This window comes from Temnothorax nylanderi, unplaced genomic scaffold, assembly GCF_030848795.1.
Source record: "Temnothorax nylanderi isolate EJ_2023f unplaced genomic scaffold, tnyl_v1.0 TNYL_tig0031_pilon, whole genome shotgun sequence".
NCBI lineage: Eukaryota > Metazoa > Arthropoda > Insecta > Hymenoptera > Formicidae > Temnothorax > Temnothorax nylanderi.
In genome coordinates, this window is record NW_027249093.1 from 1,102,466 (window position 1) to 1,123,072 (window position 20,607).

The window sequence follows — 20,607 nt, forward strand, 5'->3', positions numbered from 1 at the left end:
ATTTAAGCGAAGATCGAGAAATCTTGCGGCAGCCCGGCCGCAAGATTTCCGGTGAAAACCGTAATTTCCGGTGAGATAAATTGACCGGACGAACGCGTACTCGCACTCTCGTATAGCACAGCTCGATCTTAAAACAAGCGTCGTGCACAACAGCCTTGTACTAAAAATCCACCAAACCGTTTGCCTCTCCCGTCCTCGTTTAAATTCTTATCAATGCACGTTCTACATGCGAGCCCGTTACGTTTCGCGAAAACTAATTTTTCAATGTTGGCGCGGCGGCTCTTCCGCAAGAAAGGCAATCTCGTTCTTGCTGATATCGATTATGCGCCTGAACGTTGTACGAGGCATGTCGGGGGGGAGGGGGGAAACTGATTTAATATCGATCGGAGTAACGTCTTATTGATAATTATCCAATAATTACATGCTCTACCCAGAGTTCTACGGGAGGGAAAGAAATAGCCAGCACTTTTAATATTATCCTATTTTTCACGGAGACGATAAAAGTCGACCCAGTTTTAATTACCTTTGTACGTATTTCGAACACTGTAACTCGTTATCACTGGTACCATTATACTTTCTCCCGCGTATGTATTTTTATTAGTAATACTTTCTACTTTGCGCGCAGCTTTCTTGATCCTCGAGATTCTACGAGCGAGAAAAGAAAATCGTGAAAAATTCAACGTCGCAAGTCTTAACGATTGTGTCATCAATTTCTAATTTATATGGACAATCTATTTGCAAAAGAAATGATGTTTTTATCACTTTAATTAATTCCTGCAGCGAAGTATGCTAATTTATTTACGTCATACTCTAACGTTTATCTTTCTGTCTTTTTGTCTTAATTTTTTTTTTAATTGGACATTAAGAGAAAACGCACGAGAGAAAGTTTCTTAGTTGATATCTATTTGGGGACGACCCTAATCAAAAACTTTCTCGAAAATCGAGCTTTGATGACGTTTAAAAAATTCATCATTCATATTTATGTACATATAATTCATATTCGAAGGATAACGAGCTGTGCGAGTTTGGTTGAGGTCACATAAATTCCGATCGACTCGAGTGTTTCCGCAATTTATTTTGCGCATCGTCGATCGAGTCCGGAAGCAAAATATCCGGGGAAAAAAAAATAATATCGTCATACCGATGTATAAGCCGCACAGTTTTCGTTTCGGCGAGGCCGACAACCCCGTCGCATGCTTGAAAAATCGACTTTGCGTAAAACGATCATCCGTTTTATTGTTTCAGAGACGTATCGTGAACCTCGCCGACGGGCAGGAGGAACGCGCAGTGGCGGAAGGAAAGGAGATGACACGCGGGGTCGCACGAGAGAACGAAGCCGCAATCTTTTCGCGCGCGCGCAAATAACGATCGAGGAGAGGTGAGGTGTACGACGGCCTTGGAGGCGGCGAATGACAGCTTCTGACCGATCGACAGTCGCTTACGTAGCGGCCGCTTAGTGCCGACGATTTATTCGAGTTTCGCAATCTCTCTCGATCGCCGACACCGACCGTGATCGGCTCGAGATCTCGGCTCTCGCTTCGCTCGGCCGGAGTAGGAAGAAGCCGAACTCTTCCCCGTAAATACTCTCGTTCCCCCGAACGAAACACAAAGCGCGACGAAGTGGCGGCACGATGTAGCGCGGCGACCTCGGTCGAGAGGTGCGGACTTTCTTACGTCAAGTACTCGAGACGAGCGCGAAAGATCTACGAGGGATTATTCGCGAGTGAGACAAACGCGAGGATGAAGACGATGGGCGACGTCGTCGCGGATCCAATCGACGAGACCGACGGCACGGTGCAGCCCTCCAGCGCGAGCAAGGAGTTCGGCCAGAGAACTCTCAGGTCCTTGAAGAGAGGACTGGGCCGACTTTGGAGGAGGCACAGAGGCAACGCGTCGATAACCGAATACGATCCCTCCTACAAAGTCGCGTATCTCGGAAACGTGCTGACCGGATGGGCCAAGGGTGAGTGGAACTCAGAGTGGAACTTGGATAAATTATCTTTAGTTAATCGGAGATTTTACGAATAAGAAAAGGAAAGAGAGAGGGCAAGTGTTACTTTTTTACTGGACATTTTCTGAACATTACACATTGTAACATTCTCAAAATTAACTTCTTAAATTAAAGTTAATATTTTATATAATATATTGATATATAATATTGATATATAATATTGATTATATAATATTGAATTAGCAATGAAGTAAAAGATTATGCCTTGTTTCATACGGATTACTGAAATTCTGACCGTTATAATTTGTGTTAACTGTTATATTCTGGAATATTTATAGACAGTATAAAAGAAAAAATTTATCGTATTCTGGATTGATAGAAAAGATGGCAAGCAAATTGTAAGCTATTGCAGATATAAAAAAACATCCGATATCTTTGCCTACGTTGTCATTTTAATATGTATACAAATTAGTTATTAATTCGGTAGGATAAATACATACATTTGAAGTAATCAAGTTTTACTCGTGTTGCATGATCGCCAAAGGCAAACACTGCGCATAATTAATCGAACTACAAACGCGCGTATGTATGTAAAAAAAATATCCCTCAAGCAGTTATGTTAAACCGAGTCGATTATCATTTAAGATAAATAACGTCTACGAATAAACCGTCCCTTCGTTAATCGCAACAACGTCGCGTGATTAATTGAGCTACGTATATCTCGGGTTTGTCGTCCAAGTAATTATATTGAAAGCCGGATTTATCTTTTAAAGTCTGTTTGTCCATATGCAAATCGCGGGCCGCATTATTTGCAAAAGCGACGTACCGATATTTTATCAGTCACCGAGTCGACGGACTCCGCCGACGTTTCGCCTTCGTTTCGATCGAGTTGTTCCGGCCAATGAAAAAATTGGGTCGGCACTCATTCCGGTGTATCATCGGTAATTATGCGTCCAGATAAGCGGCAATTAAGAACGATAGATACACGTCGCGCGTATGCACGCGCCGTATTCTCGATCGTGCCAGCAGCCTTGGCGCGTGAATGACCAACCGGAAGTGCGCGATACTTCTTACGATGCTGGATGGATCAGCAAGCAGCAAGGTCGCCATTAATTCTATATTGGCATTCGCGTTGCTCGTAAGTCCCCCTCTCGTTGTCTCTTAAACTACCCCTCTCGCGAGCTTCCCTTTCAGCCAGGAGATTCTCCTCGAAGTGACGCAAATTGAACTTTCAAGATCAGTCGCAAATTCTTTGACTAATTTTAAGTTGTTGCCCAATTTGACAAATGACGGTATAAGAATGCTAATTCATCTCTTAATCAATAATTAAAAAAAAAAGATGATGTAAAAGATGATGAAATGTGATATTTCTGCCGAGTTTCATCGGAAAATAGGTATAATATTTCATAATTATTTGTCTCCATATATATATATATATAATGTTAATGCGGCAGAAACGCTTTATTTATAACTTTGTTTACAGTCTTTCTTAAAAGAAATGCAATTCAATAAAAGTTTAGCTGTTAGGTTACTTAATCTTGAAACTTGACACGATAATCCATCGCATAATCCATCTAGAGGCTCCTGCTGAGCGAAAACCGGCTCCAAGTTCGTTGAAGAAATTACGTAGAGAAAAAGTGCATGAACTTAAAAAAAAAAACGTGATTTTTGTGTTTTTAAAAGTCGCACGTGGACTATTTCGGTCACGCGCCCACCTTCCGTTTTATTTCATTGTAAACGCGAAACGAGACACCTTCCGGTTAGGTTTCGTCTTGCCCCGAGGACGAAACGGGGAGAAGAGAAACGAAATGTCGAAACGCGATCGAACGAAACGCGATCCGCGATAGCACGTGGAAAAAGCGTCTCGATGAAATTCCGTTCTGACACCCGTAGCGGTCGCCGTAGCGCGAGGTGAAAAAAAAAGTAGAAGGAATTATGTGGTGCAATGACCGGACATAGGCGTACCACGGCACGGGGCCGGCCGGACTTTCTCTGCATATCTCCGCCGCCGCCGCCGCGACTGAATCGGCCTTAATCGTCACCGGCAGATCGCCATTATTACAGTTTGCGCTAACGCCTATTCGGCGATTAATTAATTCCGTGACTGTCCCTCGGGGTATCCGGGGTATGCGGGATATCGTCGTTCGAGACGCGTGTGTTGCCTGCGCGTATAACGATCGCGCTTCGCGGCCTGTATCGGCGACTGCATTTAAACCGTAACCGGAATCGGCCGATCATATTTCGCGCCAGCCGCGTAAAATAGGAAGAAATGAGATGGACGCGCGGAGCTGACAAAAAACTTTAATTAAAAACACGTTATTAAAAAAAAAAGACTTAAAAATGTACGGTAGAGGAAAAATACGATGATACGAGAAGCTAAGATAGTTTTGAGACTTTCAAAGAATTCTTCGCATGGGGCTCTTTCGCGCCTTTATTCTAGAATTTTTGTTTGGAACCATATTTTTGCTCTAAAGCCGTGCGTTCTAAAGCCGAAGATTTACTAGTGAAATTTCCACCGCGGTCTTTTTTAAATAGGAGATACGTGGCCGGTATAGAGATGGCAATTTTATTTAGCGCCAAATAGTGGCGCGAACACGGACTATAAATAACTTCGGCTCTTTATCACGACAGGTTTAACCGACGTGTTTGTATTTTTGATCACTGCGCGCTGATACATACGTGAGGGGTCTAAAAGCAAAAGTGCGGAGTTTCCGATCGAGAATAACTTAGCCACACCGACGTGACGTGCGTCCTACGCGCGCGTATAATTTATATTTCCTCTTAATAACACATCGTATAAGATTAATTTCATTACTTTTCAAAAATTATCCCTCCTGTTATTATACCGCGGCCGTGTGGCTTTATCGGATTACGCTGATTAACGTTGCAACGAGTGGCAATGAGCGAACTCGACGTAATAATAAAAGCATATGTAATTTGTTATGTTTATGCTTTATAACAACAATATAAAATATACAGATTTTTGAGATCTGTCTGTAAAAAAGAAAAATATGTTGTATCGCTTTTAGAACCGCGAGTTCATCAAAGACACCAATTACGTAATTCTGAATTTCTTTTTTATTGAAGCAAATATTTCAAACGTAAATTGGCTTAGGTTTGAAGCCCAGAAAAGATATGAGGAACACGTTAGCCTCGTAGACTAATACATAAAATATCTATTTTTAACTACTTCGGACTACCGTTTCTTTGCCAGTTCTAGCGCGCATTACCAATTCATGCTTATGACTTAGCTTTAGCTCGTGAGAGCTATCGGCGTAGCTCCGCGCCGAGGTCGAACGATTCAAAGAACAAAAAAATTGCAAAAAAGCTCCGTGTATATATGTCGTTACCGGTCCTTCATCGAATTCACGTGGCCGTTTCCAGTTTTGCCTCGAACTTGTTCTCGTCGACCTTCGCGTCGCCTTCTGGAAGAATACGCAGTCCTTTTTGTTCTCCGCGAATTTTTTATTAGTTTGCTAGGGAAAAGGTGCAATTCGGGAAAGAAAGCGCCGCAAGTGACAATTATCCGTCTTTGGCATAAGGTACTTATTCGTTGAAAGAAACATCTGAATTTTTCATGAGATATTTTATTATGTGCAGAACTTGAATGTTTTGCATATATTGTAAAATTTTCGTTGAGAATCTTTACAAGATTTAGCTTTGAGACAAGATTATTCATGGACCAGGTGAACGAAAGAACATCATTTTCATGTTTTTTGCTGATATTTATTTGTTTTTAATCTTTGATCATAATTTATAAAAAGACACAATAAAATTGGAAAAACGCTCTCAAGATATATACAATCAATATAATTAAGATAAGTAAATAGAAGCAACATGCCGTTATTAAAGCGAGAGATATGAAATAATAATTCGTGAACTGAACGTGAACGGAAAAATTTGCGTACTTGGAAATACACGAAAAATTTATTATTTTTCTTATTTGCCTTATCTTAATTATATTGATTGCATATCTTAAGAGCGTTTTTCTAATTATTGTTTGTTACCCAGGCCGAAACAATGCGTCTTACCGGTTTCTATTCTTTCAACTCACTATTATTAACCGTTTATTGCGATAAATATTACAACATACCTCAGTAATTGAATTGGTACGATACCCTACACGGAATAGGGGAGATTTCCAGGTTCGAACCCTTTGGCTGAGGTAATATTTTTCGCAATAAATTGTTTACAGTGTTTTAGATGTTTATTAGCATCAATTAATCGGGAAGGGATAAGGGATTTTAATGCTCCAACGAAAACTGTGTTTTAAAGTCCGACAAAAAATCAGCGCGCAATTGAGTAAGTTGGAAAAATTCGTGTACTTGAAAATACACGAAAAATCTATTATTTCATATCTCTCGCTTTAATAGCGGCGTGTTGTTCTTATTTGCCTTATCTTAATTTTATTGATTGTAAAAAGACTTAAATAGAATTTTATGAAATATTATTAAGAAAAATATAGATAGTAGATGTCTACCGTATTTTTCCTTTAGCTATTATCTGATTTAAAAATTGCATTCAATAATAAATGACTTATGTCCTCGAAACGTGACAAATGCATTACATGATCATAAAACTATATAAATTTTCTTAATTGTGACAAATGAAAGAAGGAAATATTTATGATTGAAAAATCCTTGGCGGCGGCGGCAGGTCGATTGAAATTTTATCATTAATATTTTAACCTTAAATTAACATCGCAAGAAACTCAAGATTTAAAAAATATCGCTAATCGTTTCATTTCCGGTTTCTGTGAAAACGTCGTAATTATGCGAAATTGATCTCGCGAGCGCGAAGCGCGAATAAGTATTCTCGTTTCCTTTTTTACAATCGTATACGATATTTGCGCGACACTGAAAACCGCGCGTGTAGCTCCATTAAATTCACGCTCACGTTTAGCGATTCAATCGCGATGCTGGAAAACGATAAAGAGACGCGTCCAGAATATTCCGTTCGCCGATAAATTACGCAACCGTGCGTGTCTGATAAGCTGCGAATTATACCAGGGGAAGCCGCGAAACTTAATATTTTTTCCACCGACGACTGTCCATGTACTAGAAACTTTAAGACATGTTTCGCTTTTCATTAATTACCCACTTGTTCACTTCTGTGAAGGCGCAGCAACCCAGAATCATGATATTATGTTGATGCGAATGTACGTGAGAAAATTGAAGTTTTCTTTTTTTCGAAAAGCTGGTTTATTTTCTCGGGCGTTCCGATTGGCTCCTTCAAGAATCTTCACACGTATCTCGCGAAGTCGTGAGCGCCGTCACTAAATGATACGTAAGATCGCAAGAAATAACGTTTCGATCTTCTTGGAACTGATAAAAAGACATATTAACTCGTTGTTAATCACGAAATTAAGGAGAATAATTAACGTGAACTACACGTCACTAAAGAATGTGACTACCGAGAAGGCGCCTCGATTAATAATATGCAATGTAATGGAGCAATTCTCTTCTTGCCTCTGATATTTCATTAACTATAAATATACATATTAATATGCAATAATATTATTATTATATTGATAGTTAAACGCGCTATTCGCGCGTGTACATTCTTACTGTTTTTATATAACTAAAAATTATTGCATGCAGTGTTTGCGACGATAAATATAGAGATGAATTAACTCGTCTGAGTACGCGCGTCTCGATTGCTCCTCAGCCTGAAATTGCACTCGAGGACAAGTAATTTCGTGAAAAACACCGAAGTCAGGAACTGCTCGTAAGAAGTGTGCGCGATAAATGTCGGCGAATGTGTGAGAAAAACGTGGTGTGCGGTCACGTACGACGATGCTTGGAGACTTTGGCCACGTCGCGTCGTGTTGTTATGTTTTTAAGACTTCTTTCGCCGATTTTTTAGAGCGTTACGTATTGTATAATTATGAGGCTAATCCGCGGCTTAAAAAAGATAAGTAATACGTCACGGAATAATCTCGAGATTTTAATTCCCATATTAATGCTAAATCGCCATAAATATTAATTCCTTTTATATGCATCGCCAGTTTTAAGTCGAGCGCGCTGTAAATCGGAGATATACTTCCCTCTCTCCGACGCGCGTGAAGTGATTAATACGCATTGAAGATGATACATTGGCATACATGACTATCATTCTTCATTATTGCCAATAACGATAAATCGATGCAGATAAGATTTTTTTTTTTTCAAATGAGTAAGATATTGCAGGATCTACCAAAGCCAGTCAAAACGACTGCCGTTTGTAATTTTGTATCAATTTCATAACAGTACAACTTCCGTGATTTTTTATTGCAATATGTAAATGTTCAATTTATTCTCTCTCTTTATCACTTTCTAAAAATACATAGTATATTTAAGTAGTAGAAATAGGTATACGTTAGTCATCGACGGTTCTATAATGTTAAAAACGTGGTAATGTTAGCTAATATTTTTAGTACACTGACACATATATGCCTGACACATATCTTCTTTTACATCACGGTAGTTGAAAAATCAGAAAAAGATGGGAAATACCCGAAGGACCTTTTTGATCTCATCTTTTTTTTTGCGTAACGCAGATTGGTGTCACAAGTGTAATTTTTTACGTCTCCATTGTTTCAAAGCAGCCAAGTCAGACTCGACTCTTATTTATCATCGTCTTTTATCTCGTCTCGTCTCGTCTTTAAAAGTTCATTGAAACTCACAGCTGCGTTCTGCATGTTTTCAATTTTGGTATACTGGCTACACTGGCTGTCGCTCTCGAGAATGATTTATAATTAAGTGTAAGTAAATTATGATCGACGCACAAACGTGGCCACGGCAATTATGCCGAAGTGGACGACAGACAAAGGCTCTTGCCCGGGGAGTGTCGGGTCTCCTCGACAATGACCTCTTCTCGCTTAAAAAATCGCGACCCCGTTACTGCGCCGCGTTTACTCCACATTCATATAACGTTATTATATTGTTCATCCACCGACCGCGTGCGATGCACGCGACATTCGCTCTCGTCATGCGATGCAAACGGCGTTTTCTCGGTGGAAAGTTTCCGCGCGGCGCGGCGTTCCGCGGTTTTGCACGCGCGATTTTCTCGAAATGCCCCGCTCGAGCAAGAGCGCGATGCGCGCGGTGGCGGCGCAGCTAACGAAGGGAAAATCAACGGGCGGTCGCGGCATTATCTCTAATTGAATAATATCGGACGCTAAAACGCGCCGAGTGTCACAGTCCGGTGGCAATGACGACCCGGTCGTACTACGGTGCACGGTGCACGGTCCCTCTCTCGCCGTTGCTTCCCGTTCCGCATCGTTCCAGACCGCCTGTTTTTCCGTTCGCAATAATTCGATCGCAATATTCGCGCGACTCGATAGATCACGAAGCTGCAAATATTCCTGCCGCGGAATCAATTTTCCCTGATTTTTTCCTGGGCTCGGCTTATAGAGATCTGGCGAACTATTCGAATACGAATTCGAATTTCTATGATTTGAATCCAAATTATTCGAAAATTTCGAATCTAGATGATTCGAATACGAATCATATATATTAAATTTATAAAATCATATTTAAGAGATTTAATCCCCTACTATCTTTTAGCGATTTAGAAAATATTCGGTGAACAGGAACATCGATTTTCAATGAAAATTTGAATGGTCATAATCGCTTAATTTTATTATACATTAAATGAGAGAGATTAAATACTTGATGTGGCACGTATATAAATAATTATATATATATGTGTGTGTACATATGTGTATATACGTACATGTAATAAAACTGCGTGCACGGCGCGAGTTGAAATTAAAAACTGAATCTGATGCTTTTGTAATTGAGCGGAGCGCAATTTTTCCGTCGGCTCCGCCACTTTACTCTCGCGGAGCCTTTCGTTTGAAAAATTGTTATAACGGAAAAGAATTCCGCGGCACGCCAATGGACGCCACCGGCGTTTCACCTGCGGCAAAAGGATCGCTTTTATCGAATCTCCCCGTGCGCTTTCTCCTGACACGCTCGGAATAAAATGTTGTTCCAACGCGTGTAACACGTAAGGCTTCCTATACGCAAATTACGCAGACAGTGGCACCATTGTTGTCCGTGGTTTATTTGCATGCGATTTTCGATGGCCTTTTTCCACCCAGTCGAGTCGGCCGCCGGTCACAGTTCGATTGTGGCACGAATCTCGATCGGCGGAGGCGTGCGTGCTTTCTCTCGACGTTACACTCGGAAGTAAGAGACACGGTATTTTTTTCCCCGAGGGTGTAATCATGACGACTTAAATGCGAGAAACAGCTCCAGCTCTATTGACATTTACGCCTTTCGCGTGAAAACGAGATTTTCTCGGTGCGAACCGTTTCGGAGGATTCACGTGTGTATCACAAACGATTTTGCGGAATCACGTGATGAAACAACAAACGAATCGCATCATCCCCGGAATAATGGACTCAACGTATTCAAGGAAATCGCACGCGATTCTGGATAGACATTCGATCATGTCGCCTTGATTAAATATCGCTGAAGTTGATGTGCCTCTTAGTCATCTGCTTCTGATTAGGTCTTTCTCCATGCACGTGGGATTTAATAAGCACACACGTGTTCAGTTCCACGTCATTTCTTTATCTGCATTAGTCGGTCTCGTGCGAAACGTTGACACAACTCACTCTATTTAAAAATAGTCTTTAGAGCGCTGTTTGTAATAATAGCGGTCGTTTGCTATATTTAGTTTACCGCCGGATTATAAATATATTATAATTAAAAAGATATCTCAAGGAAAGTGTTTGAGGCGCAATGACGTTTCTCAGCTGTCTTTGATTTATAGATGTGCCTTCTCTTGCAATCATAGTTATCACTTGCATGCATTTCGCAATTGTTTGATCGTGCACGCTTAATGATCACGGAGATATTAAGAGCTCATAATACATCTTAAGCGCTTTATTATTGTATCTTAGATTATTACCTGACAATAATTGTTCATAAACCATGTTGCGCTCTTAATTATTTGGCAATCATAAATCAATTGCCTTCTTATCGCGGTAACATTTTAACAAATAATTAACTTCTAATAATATTAACCTTTTGCGGTCCCATGTCGAGTTGGACTCTATATAATTGCGGTTAGCCTGTCGCATAATTCTTCAAACATTGGAATCTGTACGTGACTATAATCGACAAACTACATTTTTCTCCATAAAAATTCTTTTATTTCTAGTTTCGACCGCAAACGATTGAATTTACTGTAAATTTTCAGTAATTCTATTCCTTCAGTTCAAAGTATTAGAATATTTACAAAATATGTGACCACCAAAACCTTTAACGTTAAAGTTAATTAGTTTCTGTTTCCCAGTTTTCTACGTTTTTCGTTTTCTGTGTCTCATCAGAAATCTCGTTGTCAAGCCGTCCTGTATATCAAATCAATCGTTACAGGATTACACGAGCTATTTGCATAATGATCGATCTAAAGGTGTCGCTTAAGACGCAGAAAGCTTTTTTGTTGCCCCAGAAAGTCGTCACTTCGCCGGCGATTATCTTTACGATCATCGATCTTCTATTGACATGGCAATCGAAGATCCGTGACGCTTGTAATCATTTATAGAATTAATTTGTTCGTTTTGTATGCCTAGTGGCGTCAGTCCAGCTCGATTTGTAATTATAAAGAACGTTTGCGTGACGTTCGCGAAGATCCGAACGCCACGATGGAATCTGCCACGAGCGCGAGGAAAAATCCTGTCTCTCAAGATCAACAACAGATCCAAGCTATTCATGTCGGAGTTTAATTTGTCACTGCCTCGTGGAATAGAGTACAAACGCAGTATATTTGCTTCGATAAGCAGATACACATGCTACAACGTATTACTTTTTTGCGGAGACCACTTTCAGGTTTGAGCGAAGAATCGCGTTATTTTTTTTTTCGCGAATAGCGGCTTACAAGGGAGACTTTAGCGTGCACTTACCTACCTGTCTCAAGTTGCTATCTCTTTCTCTCTTTCCCGGTTTTCCTTTTTCTCGCTCAACCTGCGCCATTCTACCTCTTTCTCTTTCTCTCTCTCTCTCTCTCTTTCTTTCTCGTTGTCCCTTCTCTATTCCGCCTGCCGGCTCGGCTCGCTTTCGAGCTCTAAGTAACAGTACTTGCGTTTCCTGTATCTCTAAATTGGTAACGCGAGCCAAGGCAGCGCGTATAGCGGCGAATCGAACTGTATCGAAAGTCAGGATATGCCCCGGAGTACGTGGAACGGAGGGTATCTCGTACGCATTGCACATGCCGACGTTTGAACGTAACTGGAATGTTGTAACAAAGTATATACGTGGGTATGCGCATGCGAGATCAGTCCTAAAGTGACATACTTCGCTGGAGTCGCGCGCGGCATGCCTCTCGTCGTGCCGTGCGAGAAGCGGCATTTCTGAGCGTCTGATTATGCGTCAATGTCCATAATGAACCGTAGAAAGTACCGCGCGCGGAGACATCGGCATAGCGTGACGTTACTTTCGACGGCGTAGCTCACGAACATCATCCGCGAGGAGCTCCCCGATGAATTACGGCTTCGTTCCACGAAGAATCGAAATGCTGGACTTCCACTGTTAAATTACACTCAATTTGAGTCAATTTTAATCATTTCTACAGGTCGTCGCTGCTCTTACTCAATATGTCGTTAATTTAACTAAACCAATGAAGTTGAAATAATAAATTTTGATACACATGTTAGTTAAAAATAACAAAAAATTATTTAACTCAAGGTATCGGTTTAAATTTCATCCTTCAATATTTAACCCTGCCGTCCCAGGAATAAAAAACGTTTCAGCAACAGCTCTAGCTCTAACAAGTTCTGAAATTAATTGAGACCAACCCTTTCACGCTTCCCGCAGGTGAAGGCTGCGTCGAGAAGCCCGTGTCGACCCTATGGCGGAACTACGTAACCAGCAGCAGGCCCGACGTCTCCATGAGGCTGACAGTGACCAACGGTGGGCTGACCGCGACCACCAAGGACCACGGCCTCACCGAGTACTGGGCCCACCGTGTGACTTATTGCACGGCCCCGGCCTCTCACCCGCGACTGTTCGTCTGGGTGTATCGGCACGAGGGCCGCAGACTGAGGCCCGAATTGAGGTGTCACGCAGCACTGTGCAGCAAGGAGTCTACCGCAAGGAGACTCGCCTCGATCTTGAATACCAGGCTGCAGCAGGCGCTCATGGAATTCCGTCGGGACAAGGTCTCCAGGCAAAACGCCAGGTGAGAGCAGCGGTATCACGCCGCTAAAAGTAAACTGCGACCTAAGCGAGCTGCGGAAAGGCAGCGCTTACTTCAGCGGCGCGCTTATTGATTGGTACATAGAGTTACTCGAAAAATTTAGAGACGAATTAAAAGAATGTAAATTTTATTTCTCGACAACGATAGATAAGTAAGTACAAACGGGAATCACGGGTTAGCGGAAATCGTTAACGGACTTTATCTAAGATTGGCAAACAATTAGTGGGAATTGGCAAGTGCTATACGGGATTAGCGATGTATTGTTCGGTATTGTCGGGTATTAGAATTGCGTTAGGAGAAAATTAATGGGACACACGTTACAAGGTATAACGTTCGCATTACGCTATTTATGCGACGTGCTAGAAAAGATTTGAAATTCTTGTCTTATCGATTTTAATTACTTGAATATCATCTAAATATGCATATCTTTATGACGTATCTGCTTTGGCTTTAACGGCTCTTGTTAAAACTGAACCGGCCACGATTAATCGCGCGCGGCACAATTTCTCAAACTCGTAGAATTCTCCGAGTTTCCGTTAGGCTCATTTCAATGTCGGGCAGCGGCGCGCACCATCGCGCGCATTCCTCGCATTTTTATCGTCCCACGTTCGGGTTATATCGTCGTTACGTCGGCCATGCAGGTGCTTGCCTCCCCCTTGCCTTAATCGGGAGAAAAGAGAAATTTCCCCATCTTGGGTCTTTGAGAGGTACGCGCAGTTACGCACGCGCTCGCGCATCCACCGTGGAAGTCACGATTCCGGTCACGATTGTAGATCGTTATGTGCGCGATCGAGTCACGAACCAGGACGGGAAGCGATCGGCCGCTTCGGCGATGTGCATTCGGGTCAGTGTTTCCAAGTCGCAGGTCAAACATACCCTGGTACTCCTGCCGGAATTGCGCTAACACGTCTAATTTACTACTTTCTTTATCGCATTGTCATTCAGGAATTTACCTTATTTGCTGAAAAAAGTACAAATAGAGAGAGAGGTGTCAAGTTAATGAGTTATACAATTTTTATTATTTAATATTTAATTAATTAAAATTAAAATTTATTTTTAATTATTTCATAAACTAGAATTTTATATATGATTCTCCAGATATAAAAATCAGCAAGGAGTAGCATCTCGTAAGCAAATCCATAAATTACCACGGAAAAGATAACTAAAAATCTTTTCTCTTTTTCACACGTATTAAATTTTCATTACTTGTTTCATTAAGTCATTAGTACATTCATTAAGTACATTGGCATAATTTGAATTAATTAGCACAGTTTACACGAATCGTTACAGGTTGTCTCTGGCGAGCGCGTTATACGACAACCCGTCATTGCCGCGTAGGAAGCTGCTTTTGAGCACCGGCGGCCAGAACTACCGGCCGCCCTTGGAGAGGTCGAAGAGCGCGCCTAAGCTGTCGGCGATCGAGGAGGACACGGTGGCCGAGGAGATAGAGCAGAAGAGGCTGCTGGAAGAGCTGCGTTCCTTGGAGAACGTGGCGCGTAGCTGGGAGGATCAGGACAGCTGGAGGATAGCCAGACTGCTGGACGCCCTCAATCGCGAGTCCGACGAAAACGGTAGCATCTCCAGCGGATGCGAAACCGCCAGCACGGCGACCAGCGAGGAGAGAGCCACCTGCCCGGAGGAGCCGCTCCCGCAGAGTGAGTATTAGCAAATTATCGCTTATTATTCGTTTAGCATTTCAAAACTTAACGCAAAGTTCCGAGAAACTCTTTTTAAACACACCTTTTTCTTCGATGATGTAAATGCACTTTTATTGATGCACGACAGTCTTTAAAATTTTCCTCAATTTTTTGTGTCGCGAGATATCACGCGAGGATGGTTACATAAACGCAGTGAGGTGGAGATAAAGCCTGTTTTTGTATCACCTTGTGATATAATTAAGGTAGATAAACTGCGCGTAATTTATTCTAGCACAAGTTTTTTTACGCTATTTTAGCGCTACGAACAGATAAGCGAGCTGTAATTATTTAACGTCGTTAATCGTCAAGTTTAATAAACGACAAACGTGTAACTAATTTTTTATATCGTATCTTTCCATAGCGTTTTATTTACTCCCTTTTGGGATATTTTTGTATTTGAGACATTATGTTTCTATTTTTGTGAAGTTTTTTTTAGAGGGATATATATAACGACAGGGGTTTCGATATTTGCATAATTATGCCGAAAGGGCAGTTGCCCGACAAGTCGTACCAGTTGGTGCGTGACATATAAAGTTATAATGTCACTTCTTGGTAAGTTGCTTACCTTTGAAATATGTTTTCTAGATCAAAACGATCAGCGGGGGTCGACCAAAAGAGTTATCTTTGTGAAGGACCGAGTCAGCAGGGGGCCAGGGCCGCGAAGAAACTCGGAAGGTTCGGCGCATTTTATGACGTGCGCCGGCAGTCCTCGTTTTAATCCTATAGATCCCATGAAGAGGTTTCCCTTGACGAGCGAAGAGGATGAATCGATGGAGGAGGAAGAAGAGGAAATGGAGGACACCACTTCGAACGTGTTCGATTTCGAGGATGTCGAGGATCTCGATGATGTAGTGGATTATCGACCGAGGGGAGAGATGTTGAACAGGATCGAGGATCCGCAGAAGAGAGAGAGGCGAGTGAATGAGAAGTATCCTGGCAGGATAGGTCATGAATTTCTGCAGAACGAGGAGACTTCATTCCTAACTCTGGATTCTCTCGACGAGGAGGCCGACAGCGACGAGAGCGGTTACGTGGAGGCGCCACCAAAGTCTTTACTAGGTCAAGACGACAAGAAGGAGGAGGAAGAGAGCGAACATCCGCGATTAGAGCCATTTACGAATAAAAGAGAGGACAAATCAGAATCAGTGACAACGTATAGAACTGACGGAAGCGAGAATCAGAGGACGAAACACGAAGATTCTAAAATAGAGCAGGAGGAGAGAAAAGCGGAGAAGAAAGATCCCTTATTGGTGGTCAACGATAATCAAAGGATCAAGGAGAGGGAACGGGAGAGAGTGGACTTCAAGTATCCCATTTCGGAAACTATCAGAAAGTTAGCTAGCGCGTCATTAAGGAATTCCAAATCTTTTGAAATGACGAGCAGCAATTGCTTGAACGTCCTAAATAATTTCAAAACCTCCAAGTCATTCGACAGCGTGAAGAACGACGAGATTACCGTGGATTCGCCGAGTCTTCACCAAAGGAAGCAATTGTTGGCACAGCGCGGTGTCATGGTTTGAAATAGTCCCTTTCGAGTTGAATATTCTTCCGATTCTATATTACGAATTGAACGGAATCAGTGAATAAATATTTATTTGTTATTAAGTTATTACGAACCATAAAAATGCTTATAATTATGTTTTATGAAAATATCGAACCTATAAATAAGAGCGTAAAATTAATATACAAGCTAATATGTGCCTGATTAATAGATTTATTAAATTGTATCGATTCGTTTTCATCAAGCAAAAATAGGATTTTATTGCAAATATTTATCATGGAGTCATTTTCCTTATTGCTCGTAGCGCTCAATCTATTCAATAGATTAATTCGATGATAAATGCACTGGAGTTCTGTCAAAGTTACATTAAACAAATCTATTTAAATAATATTGAAACAACAATTAAGATATTGTTCAAATAATTTGCAAGATTTTGAAGAGTTCCACTTGAATCTTAAGTGCAAGTCAAAATATTACCACCGAGTTAAACAAACACTCACAATCAGTGTCGGAATTTGACTTGAGCGCAATATTCTAAGCCATTCTAAGGGATGTGGTTTTTCTAGATGATTGATTTCTTGCGACTTTGCAGAAAAACATATTAAAATTAACGATATATTAAGATTAATTAAAAAGTCGTCCAGCTAAATCAAATTTGATATAAAATGAAGCAAATCAGATTATAGTAGAGAAATCACTAATAATTTCCAGGTGAACTACTATAACGACAACATTATTGCTTTATTCTCTAATAATACAATTAGAAAGGTGTTATTTTTTTACCGTGCAAAATTTCTAGTTCTTGGCATTATACCTACAAGTTGACAAGGAAAATATATATCCATACTATACATAAATATATAAGGTAGATGTGAAAATCTTGGGATTATTGAATCTTTGATATTCGTATCCATTGCGTATTGCTGAAGTTGAAAAATAAAAACAGTCTAATAGAATACAGTTTAATAGAACGGGCTTTATCAAACAATGCAATCGGTAGAACTGGAATAAAATCAACTCGTACAAGTATAGAAGTTGTACTCTTGTTCAAGTACAATGAGCTGGGTAATTTAGCAATATGATTTTTCGTGCTGTTGACATTAAGCTTCTATAAGCAACATTTGAACGTGGAAGTTTTCGAATATTATTTGCAAACGGACCGTTCATTGAACCATTTAAGGTGTCGGCAGAGCATCGTGTCTTATTGGTTATGATGTTAATATCGATAAACAAATTATTAGTAACGAGTCGACGAAGTTAAGTTTGAATCTTGTGGAATAGATGTCGTAAATCATAGGAAATATATAATTAAGTAAAATTAAGTGACCACGCTTGTAAATATGACTTTTCGCGAGGTGGAAATCGACGATACATCATTGCTCGTAATATTGACCTAGTTTACACCGTGCGACCTGATCGCGACCTGACCTATACCCTGACCTAAAATAGGCTTCTAAACAAAACGTTTACACCATGTAGATCTATGATACTTTTGGGTCAAATATAAGTAAAAATTATCTATTAGTATCTATTGGTACACTCTCTGCACTTTAGTCGATCTTTAGGTCACCTGCGTTTACACGCGTTACGTCATGTGGCCTAATTTAGGTCAGGGCACGCGAAAAAGAGACCTGACCCAAGCGAGGTCGCAACTGTTTACATCGTCGCGACCTATCGTGTTTGGGTTGAATATAAGGTATAGGTCGCGGCCTAAACGCACGGTGTAAACTAGGCCATTATTATTACGAGTGAGAACACAAATGAATATATATTGTAGAATACGACTTTGGTTCGTATTGCGTCCGCTTATCCGTGAACATTCCAACGCAAATCGTCCTGGGAACGATCGAAGACTACTCTTAAGATACGAATACAATACGTCGTCGTTATTCAGGACATTCGATAATACGTTTGTTCGACTATTAGTCCAGGTTCATCGCTTTAATGCGACGTTAAGTTCATTTAAATGTAAACGCAATGCACCCACCTTTCATGCATGCTCCATTGTAAAAACTCGCGGTAATTTGTTAGATCAGGGACAAACGTCGTCGTCTTTCATTTTTTTTTCCTACCATTGATTACCGTGAGAAACAATTTACTGCGTGGTTAATGTACTTCGCTCGACAATACGTGTACGTCCGCGTCATTTCGTCAGTCTGTACGTTATTATGACAAAAATTAAAATATTCCGTTGCAAACCAATCTTCGGTAATGACACACGTTATCGGTAACGGCGACGCTTACTCGCGTATAATATATAGCTCGCGTCATCGTCAAGACGAGTATTTCCGTATCGAGCATGCTTGTCGAGGATTTCGCCGCCGACGCGAAACTCGAGTTGCATTTTGTGCCAGATTACGGCTGGAGTCTATTGCGACGATCGTTGTGTACGAAAGAGAGAGATGGTACCAATAAAATAAAGGAAAACTCGAAAGGTCGAAGTTTTCTAAATCCGTCCCTCCCGCTCCCTGACCTGGTGAACCTCGGAGTCGCCTCTCGCATCAACGTGTAAAATTGCATCTGGGGCAGTCCGTGATCAGGACGAGTCAGCCGATAATTACGGATAGCGTGCGCCGATGGCAGAAAACGCAAATTGCGATTTTTAAGGTCGTCTTAGAGGCAGTAGGTCGGACGAACAGAACCGTGCGATCGACGATCCTGATCGATTTTTCGCCATTTATTTATATTACTTTTCGGAATAAAAAAATGTGTGCATTACAATTTGTATATATATTTATAAAAATACATATATTTTTAAACATATATACATAAACACATTTTTATTTATAAAAAATAAATATATGTGAAGTGTATATAAATATTAAATATTTTTCTTTAATATTCTTATACACTTTATGTATACATTTATTTTTTGCAGTTATGCCGAAGATTGATAAATAGAGAAAAATTTGCTATGGTTCATACAAGTTGTAGATATAAATATATAGAAGTGTAATAAATATTAGGGAATATAATTTATATACAAATGAATTTTAGAATATGTTTCGTGTAATATTAAATAATAAGCAAGGTGATTGGCGTAGATATGAGAATTCAACAATAGCAAGATGCGGCCTTATTAAATTTTCGCTAAGAAGAAAGCAGCTTTAGATTCCCCACAGAATTCATGATCGAAATGAAATAAGCGACATCCGTATAAGATATATAGCGCAGAAAGATAATGATAATAGAACTTTCTTTTATGTGTTACTTAGCTCTTCTTCATATACATAAATTTTCTGGTATGGTTTGATCGCGAGAGATGGCGGCAGTTATGTTTATAGTACAGGCAGATGATTAAAAAATGATCGGAAAAGGAAGGCTAAATTAGGTCATACAAATTTCAGATTCGTAAAGTGCGTAAATCAATCAACGACAAGATAAAAACTATGCATTATTTATTTATTAATTATTCCATTATTAACATTTTTTCTTCATCAATAATTTAACAGAATTTCATATAATAGAATATGGGACGCGTCATATAGAATTTGATTTTTTTATACAATAATAAAATTGAACAAAGTAACGTATCTCAATAAAAAACGCAGGAGTCATAAAAGTATAGGGAATTACGTTTATTATATTAATAATTTTAATCCGATTCGTGCGCGATTATATAAATATTACATCCACATCTTTATCAAAAATAATAGTATAAATTGAATCGATATCCTTATTCATTTCTAAAGAATATTCTTTAATCTAGCTGTCTCCTGCATAACTATCGTCATTATACATTTATCAACTTAACGCAACCCATTTACTCAAATCGTAAAATCTTTTAAATTTCCTTTCGCTCTCCTTTAAGATTCCTTTAAACGCAACTTAAACACGCTTTTTAATTAAACGCGGAAATAGAAGTCATATTAAAAAGAGAAAAAATAGAGAGATTTTATACGGCTTCTCGAACCACAGCCGCGGGTTCCGACGAAAATTACACGCAAAATACGTGAAAACGAGAGACGCCAGACCGTCCGCATTCTCCCGGCGGCGTCTGCCCGCGAGGCGGGCCTTGCGCGGAGTCAAGATCAAGATCAAGGTGCCATCAAGGTGGTGACTGCCGGACCCACAGCCAGGCTCCGCCGTGAGTACGATAACGCTTCGTGCGCGCGCGCGCGCGCGCTGGTACGCGCTGCCACGATATCCTCTCGCTAACACCAGCACGCATCGGTGTGACCTACTAACAATAAGCGTGAAGACACGGTGCGACGTACATACGTACGTACACACATCGCGGTGAGCGTAAGATGAGGAAGGCAAAGTGCGAA

The 20,607-nt window shown here is 40.5% G+C and overlaps 1 protein-coding gene across 1 annotated transcript; it reads left to right on the forward strand.

The window, feature by feature from the left end:
* Positions 1 to 1,589: 1,589 nt before the first annotated feature.
* Positions 1,590 to 18,770, forward strand: LOC139770659 (uncharacterized). Its single transcript, XM_071702745.1, has 4 exons — positions 1,590 to 1,963; positions 12,757 to 13,120; positions 14,429 to 14,793; positions 15,421 to 18,770. The coding sequence occupies exons 1-4, from the start codon at positions 1,741 to 1,743 to the stop codon at positions 16,353 to 16,355; spliced, it is 1,887 nt and encodes a 628-aa protein (XP_071558846.1). The 5' UTR covers positions 1,590 to 1,740; the 3' UTR covers positions 16,356 to 18,770.
* Positions 18,771 to 20,607: the final 1,837 nt, after the last annotated feature.

What these genes read in the sequence shown, in the direction of transcription:
- LOC139770659 (XM_071702745.1), top strand. Translation starts at nt 1,741, where the DNA reads ATGAAGACGATGGGCGACGTCGTCGCGGATCCAATCGACGAGACCGAC. An exon ending in GTCTCCAGGCAAAACGCCAG is followed by an intron (nt 13,121 to 14,428) that starts GTGAGAGCAGCG and finishes GAATCGTTACAG; the next exon opens with GTTGTCTCTGGCGAGCGCGT. An exon ending in GGAGGAGCCGCTCCCGCAGA is followed by an intron (nt 14,794 to 15,420) that starts GTGAGTATTAGC and finishes TATGTTTTCTAG; the next exon opens with ATCAAAACGATCAGCGGGGG.